General features: G+C 40.1%; 1 protein-coding gene across 3 annotated transcripts in view; it reads left to right on the forward strand.

Moving 5' to 3' along the window:
- The window catches only part of LOC131041409 (uncharacterized), a 114,352-nt gene extending 105,060 nt beyond the window's left edge, over positions 1–9,292 (forward strand). For 2 of the 3 annotated variants that reach the window (XM_057974481.2, XM_057974483.2), the window contains 3 exons: positions 8,235–8,406; positions 8,497–8,668; positions 8,885–9,292. In XM_057974481.2, the coding sequence (XP_057830464.2) occupies positions 8,235–8,406; positions 8,497–8,668; positions 8,885–8,978 (438 nt within the window). In that variant the 3' untranslated portion in view covers positions 8,979–9,292. The remainder of the gene's footprint in view (positions 1–8,234; positions 8,407–8,496; positions 8,669–8,884) is intronic. The other variant, XM_057974482.2, reaches the window with a different exon arrangement.
- Positions 9,293–10,389: the final 1,097 nt, after the last annotated feature.

The raw sequence follows: 10,389 nt of genomic DNA on the forward strand, positions 1-10,389 counted from the left end.
ATCTTTGACCAACGATATAATTTTTTGGTTTTGATGAGGTTCTTTTGGTTTTAATGTGTTTTTGGGGTTCTTGAATGATAGAATGAATAATGCAATTTTGGAAGTCAATACTAGAACAACTTACAACTACTGAAATTAAATTTCAGAATGTCTGATTTATTAACAGCAACTAACAAATGTTAAGAATAAATAAATTTCAACACTAACATGCCAAATTGGCCTACTAGGGGTCCGATGCCTTGCCTGGAGGGCTTCTTCATTGATTTTATTGAATGAAAATGCTGCTACAGGAGCTTCCAATGTGCACCAACTGCTCCAACATGTTTTATTCCTCTAAACAATAATTATTAAAAACAACTGAAGGGATGAATAGTTGATCTGGAGCTTATTCTGAAATCTTGCCAAGAGAGATCACCAAAATTGCTTCCTTTTCCCCTCTAATTTGCTGATATCATTCAAATATGTCGAGGTTTCACCAAATAGACCACCAAAATGCCTTAGTTACCTCCTAACAATGATTTCGCAAGCAATAGCTGCTTCAAAACCCTCCTTATTTATTTATTTGCAACCCTAGGCTCCCAAGGATGGTACGACTGGCTGTAGAAACCATTTATTTTGCTGGAAATGATGGTAAACCGCCCTGATATGAGAAATAAGCTTTATTGATGCTGATCAATCATCAAAACCTCTGAATTTGGCCCTCTAAGACCCAATTTGAGGCTTTCCTTGAATGCTGAAATGCTAGAAATGGTTGGGGTATCGTCCAACCAACTCTGGATTGAAGGTTTTCGTCCTCAATCAGAAATCCACAAGCTGTACCTGCTATGGCAGACTGCTGCAGAGAAGAAAGAATGAATGATTTCCAAAAAATATAACCCCAAACTTGCACGTACAAGCTTCTTAAGCCTCCAATCCCTAATTCGAGCCCTAGAAGCATCAATAGAAGATTCCAATGGAATCTTTTCTTCCTCCATAAGTTCGATGGGTATGAGGGTCAGCTCATCATTAAAATTTGGCCACCTTTTAAAATTACTTTTCACCTTGGAAGATGTGCCAAGGGATGAATTATAAAGTCTTGTTAAAACATCTTTTAAAAAAAGTGAGTTTTATAACTTTATATTATAAAGTTATATTATTAAGTCCACCAAAGCAAGAAAATGACTAAGTGTGGGTTCCCTTTGGCTAACCAATCATCTCCAAACACTGAACATTCACCTGTGGAGATGGATGACAGGTGAATTTACGCATCTGGATAGCAACTAGAGAAGTGGGGACATTGCACAACGTCCCCAATGGAAAAAAGGAAATGGTTCAATTTTGTTTTTTTCAGTGTTCCACGGGGACACGTCCCCCCCCTTTTTGGGCGCGTCCCCCCGTCAGGGACGTCTCGGGGATGGGGGGACGGGGACGCGATGTCCCCCGCCGTCTTGCCACCACCACCCAATCGCTGCCGGGACGTAGAGACGTCTTCGCATCTCCCAGGGAGATGCGGAGACGTCTCCTCGGAGACGTCTGGGCGTCTCCTCGGAGACGCCTGGGCGTCTCCTTGAGAGACGCCTGGGCGTCTCCTGCGTTCCCATGCCTAAACAAGGGAGTTGTGGAGACGTCTCCTCGGAGACGTCTGGGCGTCTCCTTGAGAGACGCCTGGGCGTCTCCTTGAGAGACGCCTGGGCGTCTCCCACGTTCCCACGCCTAAACAAACCGAAAAAGCAGGGAGATGCGGAGACGTCTCCTCGGAGACGTCTGGGCGTCTCCTTGAGAGACGCCTGGGCGTCTCCCGCGTTCCCACGCCTAAACAAGGGAGATGCGGAGACGTCTCCTCGGAGACGTCTGGGCGTCTCCTTGAGAGACGCCTGGGCGTCTCCCGCATTCCCACGCCTAAACAAACCGAAAAAGCCATATTTTAAAAAACATGTGCCTTTTGAGGGGATTAAGGGGTAACCCTAATTGGACGTGGGCCCCACCCAACCCCCGAAAGCAACACAAAAGCATGTTTCTTTTAGATTTAACTCTCATTTTGGTAAACTGATTTTTTTTTCCATCAAGCTAAAGAGGAGGAAAAACTTGAAGAAGACTGATTGAAGGGGTGAGAAAAGCTGATTGCAAGCGTGATAGGAGCTAGAAGAAGCAAGAAGAAGAGGAAGAAGAAGATTCTTCTACATTTTGGAGAGATTTTTCAAGCACAAGGTAGGGTTTTTCAACTTTTTCTTGTTTTTTTTTTGTTTTATTTTCTGATTTTCATTGTTCTATGTCATTTTTAGATTTTTTTTCCCTGTTCATCTCAAGACTCAAAATGAGATTTGATGTTGAATCTTGAGGGCAAAATGATTCATCATTTTGCCCTCAAGATTCAACATCAAATCTCATTTTGAGATGAATAGGAAAAAAATTTAAAAATATATTGTTAAACTAGGCTGATTTTATTTTTATTTTATTTTGTGAAATGTAAATCATTTTGCCTTCAAGATTCAACATCAAATCTCATTTTGAGATGAATAGGAAAAAAATTTAAAAATATATTGTTAAACTAGGCTGATTTTATTTTTATTTTATTTTGTGAAATGTAGTGTCAATTTCACAATGAGCTCCCAAGGCATGAGTGAAGATGACATGGAAATCCATTCTCATAGTGAGAATGATTCAGAATATGAACCTGAAAATGAGGGGGGTGACCATGGGGCTGATCCTGGAGCCCAATCTAGTTCTATGGCAAGTGCACCAGCTAGTACAGGTTGCCCTTTAGAGTTGTTGGCACCATATGCCAGGGGTCATTTTGATCCTAAGTCTCCTCTAAAACAGTTTGCTTCACGAATATCAGTACAAGGCACTGCATCACATTCAAGTGGGGGAACAAGGAAGTGGAAGTGCAATATTTGTGGCACAGAATGGTTCGGTAGCATTAGTAGGGTGAATGCACACTTTCTGTTTTGGAGAGGAAAAGGCGTGAAACATTGTAAGTTTTTGGAGGAAGCCAAAAATATACAGTACATAATTGAGTTTAACAGGCTTTGGGGGGTTCCAAATGACACAAATATTTCAATGCCTACTACTTTGTCTGCTAGGGCAGCACTTCAGGGCAACCTGAATGTGCCACATACTTCTCATGCTTCGCAGACGGGAGGAATGATGTTTGGATCTCCATCCACTTCCACTTTTGCCGCCAGGGCTGGGAAACGTAAGTTGCAGACACCACAAAGCAACCCCATTGCTGATATGTTTAATGTGCACCTGAGAGATGAGATAGATGAATCCATTGGCAAGTTCTTCTTTGCCAATGGCATTCCATTTCATGTTACACGGTCTCCTTATTATAGGGAGATGATGGCTATGGTGGCCAAGGGAGGACCATCTTATGTGCCACCAGGGGAGACGAAAATGAGGACCTCGATCTTGGATAAAAGCTATTCCAAGGTCAATATTTTGATGGAGAAGATGAAGGCATGTTGAGTGGCATCGGGGTGCAGCATAGTTATGGATGGGTGGATGGACATTAGCCATCGTCCACTCATCAACGTCATGGTCACATGTGCAGAGGGCCCATACTTCCTTAGAGCAGTTGATTGTACAGGGCATCGTAAAGATGCTGATTTCCAGTTTCAGGTCCTCAGGCAGGCTATTGAGGAGGTTGGGCCACAAAATGTGGTCCAAGTAGTGACAGATGCAGCCCATGAGTGTAGAGCAGCAGGGAGACTCATTGAGGCAGCCTATAGACACATTTGGTGGACCCATGTTGTGTGCATGCCATGAACAATGCACTCAAGGACATGGGGAAGATAGATTGGATTAGAGGAGTGGTCACCGATGCGAGAGATGTGCAGATGTTTATCTGCAACCACCACACTTCACATGCACTCTTCAGGACCTTCGCGAAGAAGGAGGTTTTGAAACCAGTTGAGACTAGATATGCATCCTATTTCATTCTCTTGGAGAGAATGATTGAGTTGCAAGAGGCATTGCAACTCATGGTTATGACTAATGAGTGGAATAGGTGGGCTGAGGCCAAGACAAAGCAGGGGAGAAGGGTGAAGGAGATAGTGAAGAGTGATGTGTTTTGGACTGATGCGAAATACATTGTCTCTATCATTTCTCCAGTATTCCAGGTGATTAGATATGGGGATGGGGATGCACCTAACCTTGGAGAGGTGTATGAGTGCATTGACTCTATGCTTGACCAGATGAGGGCTGCTGTGCGAGTGAAGGACCCCTCTTTAGTATTCTACAATGAGCAAATCCAGCCTATCATTCAACGTAGATGGGACAAGTTGAACACTCCTTTGCATATGGCTGCCTTTGCCTTGAATCCTAAGTGGTACAAGGCTAGACCGGGTAGACTGACACCGATTGAGGATGATGAGGTGAAGGCGGGTTTCTTTAGGTGCATAGAGAAGATGTTTGATTCCAGAGATGCCGGCACAATGCGCACTGAGTGGGGAAGATTTGCCACTCTTAGAGGTTATTCAGATGCGGCAAAGATGGATATAGACAACATGGCACAGGAGGACCCACTTTTATGGTGGAATTGTCATGGCCCAAAATCTTTGACCACCACTCTAGCCATCCGTCTGCCATCCCAGGTTTCCAGTTCTTCAGCTGCTGAGAGGAACTGGTCTACATATAGCTTCATCCACTCTCTTAAGAGGAACAGACTTACCTCTAAGAGAGCAGAGAAGCTTGTGGCTGTACACAGTGCTTTGCGTCTCATGGACCGCAAGACACTTGTGTACAAGGAGAGTCCAGCGGCACGATGGGATGTAGAGCCAGAGGAGCCTTCACAGATTGATGAGGATGATCCTACCACTTCAGATGCAGGGCTAGTTGGTGTGAGCTTGAGGGACCTTGATCCTTAGGAGTCCAGCAGTTCCAGTGAGGAGGAGTTCGCAGATGATTAGAGGCCTCCATTAGCTACATTTTGAGTTTTCAGTTTTGTCATTTTGTGTTTGACTCTAGTCTCTTTTGTAATGCTATTGCTACACGTATTTGTATTTGGCTACTCATTGTAATGATGAATCATGTAATCATCTTTATTATTATAGACTTTGCAATGGCATTAGATATTCGTATTTTACTATTTTCGTTTCCCTTTTTCGATATTCATATGATAGAAATGAGAAATCTCCAATTTGACAATTTCATTTGTCAAATTTTATTTACTTTTAGCAATTAGTTACGTATTACTAATCTAAGTAATCTTGGTATTTCCTATAGTTTCATTTGAAATCTAATTCTTATACTGTTATACATCTTTTCAAAACTAGTTTTTCAAGTACTATATGTATATGTATAAGTATATGAGCACCACCACCCCGACACCCCCCCCGCCGCCGTCCCCCCGCCGTCCCCAAATTTAGACCCTTGGTCCCCCCGTCCCGTCCCCGCGTCCCCCCGTCCCCGACGCCCGTGGAACACTGGTTTTTTTTGCACAAAAATGGGCAGGGTATGTTCAGGAACTGTCCCCACATCCCCATATCATCCCAAGTACTGGTATGGGGGTACCAAGCTTGGGGATGCGTTCCCGTGGAACATAGATAAAATTATCATGGGTTGCAAAACTCATGAAGCATTCCAATTGATGTGTTTGATGTAGGAGCATTCGGGTCTCCCATAAATCCCACTCACCCAAAAATGTGTTCATTAAAATTTTTGTATTCGTATGGTTGGATTATTTGCTATCATGTGTTGTGGCTAGTTGTTGGGTGTTTGTGGTCATGTGATTCCCTTTTTTTTCTGTAGTTCCAAGTGGGAACTTTCCTGTGTAGCATTCTTTTGATCACAATCCCGATTGTTTGCTAGGCCTGCATCTTTACAGTATTTCAAGATTAAAAAAAGAATTGTTCAAAGTGAGGTCTGAGGTTTTCAAGCTGTAGTTTTTCATTACATTATGCAACCTTCCATAGGCAAGAAAGCAAAAAACAAATACAATAGCTTGCAACTAAATAAAGCTTCTGGTTTAGCCATAACAATTTGCCTATTATTAGGCAAATCAGAGAGGTATATTGCTTACCATTTCTAACTTTATGTCATCTAATATATGGGAGAGATTTTTCTATGTCAAACTTTATAAGTATACATGCATAGTCAAAAAACAGACTGCTTCAAAGTGAGTTGCGAGGGTGTGTGCAAAACTAACCAATATTATTTCCAATCCTCTTCCAATTATTCTGCTCAAAATTCTCTTGAGTAGGATATAATGGATTTCAAATAGAAACACAGGTATTAAGATTCTCTATAGATTCCAAAACAGCACAGGATGCTTCATGGATAGGCCTGCACTTTTTAAAGACCATATTCATTGGAACTTGAATTAGCATCTTGTCTGTTTTTTAAGACAACAAAACAGTGATAATAGCTTCTTTGTTTATAATAACCTCAATCGGTGCAAGATGTTTTCAGTTATAGGCAATTCCCACCTTGAAGCTTTTAGGATTGGAGGAAAGATGCATAAACTCACATACCAAAGTCCTTGACATAAACCTTCAGAAAAAGTTACCAAACTTGGCAAAGTAGGTGTAAAAATGATGGCACTTGCTTGGAAAATACTCAACAAATTGTTGGCGAGCTTGGGAAATAAAACAATTAAACTATTCCACATTCTATGTAAGAATGATGTTTATCATTTTATGATTTCAAGGAGAATAGTCATAGCAAGCATTACACAAGCCACTTGTGAAGAGTATTGTGATTATGCTTCAGAGTGAGTATTTCACCTCTTCAAATCGAATTCCTATCCTAGGAACTGTATTGTATTGCTGCAGTGATGATAGGATAACATATGGAAGTTTTGAAGGTGCAATGAAAAAACTCTTCTCTTGAGGGAGGAAACATGCTAATTGTACTATGTACATGATGATTTGAAGGTGCAATGAAAAAACTCTCTCTTGAGGGAGGAAACATGCTAATTGTAGGAGGAGGAGCACTGTTGAAAGACCCTATACCCTCTGAGCAGAGATCTAGAAGACCAAGAAAATAATATTTAGAGATCAAGAAGAAAATAACTGTACATTTCTGTTGCAGTGGAAGACAGTTCATCCTGGAGGTGAGCAGCACTAACTGCAACAAAAAGATGAATGTCAAGTGAAGGCAAGTATTTTCAGTAGTTCAAGTATGATATGATATATTGTTGATGAGGGAGGAATGCAATAAAAAAGCACCCAACAAGAAATACAGGGAATCTATCACTTTTTGCAGCATTTCACATAATTTCATAAACTGTGACAAAGGCAATTCTGATATTGTATGTATTATGGTAGGAGATTTATTTTCATAAACAGTGACTAAGGCAATGCTGATATTGTATGTATTATGGTAGGAGATTTAGGCAGGCACAGTGTCCCCAACTAATTTCAATTGATTACAGCAGATGTTAGCAACAATCTGGTGCCTATTGTGATTTGTAATAACGATTTTTTTTTTTCAATAATTTACATTAAAAGAAATCAGGTATGTGGGCTAAGCAAAAGTTTGAACCTATCCAATATAATTCATGTTTGATGCTCACAAACTTTGTCTACACTGCAAGGATGTGAGCTGCAAGCAATCTTTATGAATATCCGTTTCCTATTCATCTACCTGCAATTTGAGTGTATGTCTTGTCATTTGTCTTTTCAAAGCTAGCATTTAAAATTTAAACAAGCTCATCTTCTTGCTTCTGCAATATATGTAGTAGAAATCCAAGCTTCTTTCTTCTGTTTTTAGCGGTGACATGCCATGTCCTCCACCTTGATTGGTCTATGCTTTCATTTATGATCTCCTTATATTCCTTATAGCATAATCTTTGTTTGTCTGGCACTACTAGAACAGTTGGTCAAAATTGTCGGATGTCTGCTGTTTACAGTGAGACCTAGGTACAAAGCATGCTTTAGACATTTGGGCCTTTGGCCATCTTGGTTGTAGTCTTCAATCCTCTATGAGTGGTTTCCAGCTTGATGTGAAAAATTGGGATAAGCTAATTACCCATGATCAGAAAATATATATGGTAGGAATCTATAAGCTTTTCCAATTCTTCTGGTTGGATAGAATACACTTTTGGTTCTGCCATTCAAGCCTTCCATGTTTAAGGTACTCAGATTTTTTTCTGATTTTTGAAGGTTTTATATTTTGGGAAAAACATACTATTAAATGCATAGTAAATTAAAAAAATGTATAGAATGTTACCTTTGAAAATCACACTATATTTAGTATTCCTAGGTACATTGTATGTTTAAAACAATTTGTAATGGGTCCTTGCTATGTATCAGGTTCCTCTTTTCAACATACTAAAGAAATTTGATGGTGAATCTGTTACTGAAGTAGTCCGTCCCCAAATTGCCAGGATGAGATATCGGGTCACCAGGCTGCCACAATATCTTATCTTACATATGCGACGATTTACAAAGAACAATTTTTTTGTGGAAAAGAACCCTACTCTTGGTGAATATCTTGAAACTTAAAATTTATTAATATATGCTGTTCTTTAGGGTGCTCGCTAACAGATTTATATGATGCGTTTTTTTTGCCCAGTGAACTTTCCTGTAAAAAATCTTGAATTGAAGGATTATATTCCTTTGCCTGCCCCAAAAAGTAATGAAAAATTACGGTCTAAGTATGACCTCATTGCAAATACAGTTCATGATGGGAAGCCTGGTGAAGGTTCTTACCGAGTGTTTGTACAGAGAAAGTCAGAAGAAGGCTGGTAAGGGTGTATCTGTGTCAACTGATCTTGTATTTAATTATTGCTTTTATTTGGTATGCAAACAATGGCAACACAGCCTGCTAGGTTTGAGCCTTGATCTCTCCAAATCTCTGCAATAAAAGCTCTTAACTTCTTGATGATCAAATTAATGTACTATATGCAATCATTTCACAAGCATTGATTGCTGGATTCCATATTATTTGTGTTCTTCTACAGGTACGAAATGCAGGATCTTCATGTTGCTGAGACTCTACCTCAGATGGTTGCACTCTCTGAAGCATACACACAAATTTATGAACAACAGCAGTAAGGACTGTTTGAAGTCTTTATCATACATGCACGCTGATGTTTTAGGGGATTCCTTGCATCAATTGTAAGATGAATTCAATTTTTCTGAGAATTCTTCTGGCATAATATTCTCTCTTTGATTCTCGTGCACTTTCATCCTGACCTCTGGCATTTTCGTCTCATATCCTTTATATGATTATCTTAACTGAATCATTCAGCCATATCCATAAATCTGTTTTTGTAATTTTGTATTGAGGCAAATATTGTATTATTTCACATGATTGCCAAAAATATATTTAATTTTGTTGAAATAAAGATGAAGTTTTCTTTGAACATTGATTGCTTTATTTTCACATATGGGAAAATAAATCTGATTCTCTGGCCAAAATTATGAGGAATTAAAATAAAGATAGATATGGTGTTTTCAGTAGGAATTTACTTCCCAATACTGAAATGCATTATTGAATAAAAGCAATTAACATATAAAAAGAATCAAGGCCACAGGTAGGCCGTCTAAGCATCTTCTTACTTCGACCTGGTATCGCATTTGCCCCTAGGCCTGTGCTTACAACTCTTGATGTCCTTGCTTCTTAGAATTGTAAACAGTCTTGCGCTTAATATGTATTATTCCTAGGAATGCTATTTACTATTTAACTATATCACAAGCTGCAAGGTGGCTATGAACATTGACTAATTCCATTCTAATGTTAGCTTTAAATATCTTCTGTTCAATTAATATAGATAAATTTTTTTAGGGTGATCCAGGATTGATTGATAATGGAAACTACAAATATGGTGCGGGAGGAGTGCAAAGAAGAATGATGGGAGGAGCGAAGGGAGAAGCAAAGAGATGGATTCAGAGTGGGAAAATGGGTGGAAGAACAGATTGGAAATTTCCGATCGAGGAACTGTGGGCAAGATTCGGACAGAGGCAGCAGAGAGATGATGGGAGATCTTGGTGTGATATGACTCTTGAAGGGCTGGCTGATCTAAGGATTTTTGGACCCTGATCAAGAGATACTTTGTGGAGAGCAGAGGATCGAGGAAACCCACACTAGGGAGAGGATCGAGGAAACCCACACTAGGGAGAGGATCGACTGATGTGGCAACGTGGCTACAATTACTTCCATCAATTCCCAAACCAGAATTATAGGAGACCGGACAACCAAAGCTAGGGTAGGGTGAATGATCTATCGAGAAATCAAGGGTTATGACATGGAAATGTGAGATCACTTGATTGATCTGAGGACTAGCGACATAATAGAATGGGAAGATTTGATCACAAGCCCTCGATGAATTTCTAGAAGCCCTAGTATGGTTGGCATTGGCAAAAGAATAATAGATGGCAAAGGCTCCACAATAATGGTATTCGAAGGGAGGTGGATACACGAATGGGCAAAGGGATGATGACGGAAGGAGACAGCGTATGAAGG

The sequence above is a fragment of the Cryptomeria japonica genome, chromosome 11 (genome assembly GCF_030272615.1).
Source record: "Cryptomeria japonica chromosome 11, Sugi_1.0, whole genome shotgun sequence".
NCBI lineage: Eukaryota > Viridiplantae > Streptophyta > Pinopsida > Cupressales > Cupressaceae > Cryptomeria > Cryptomeria japonica.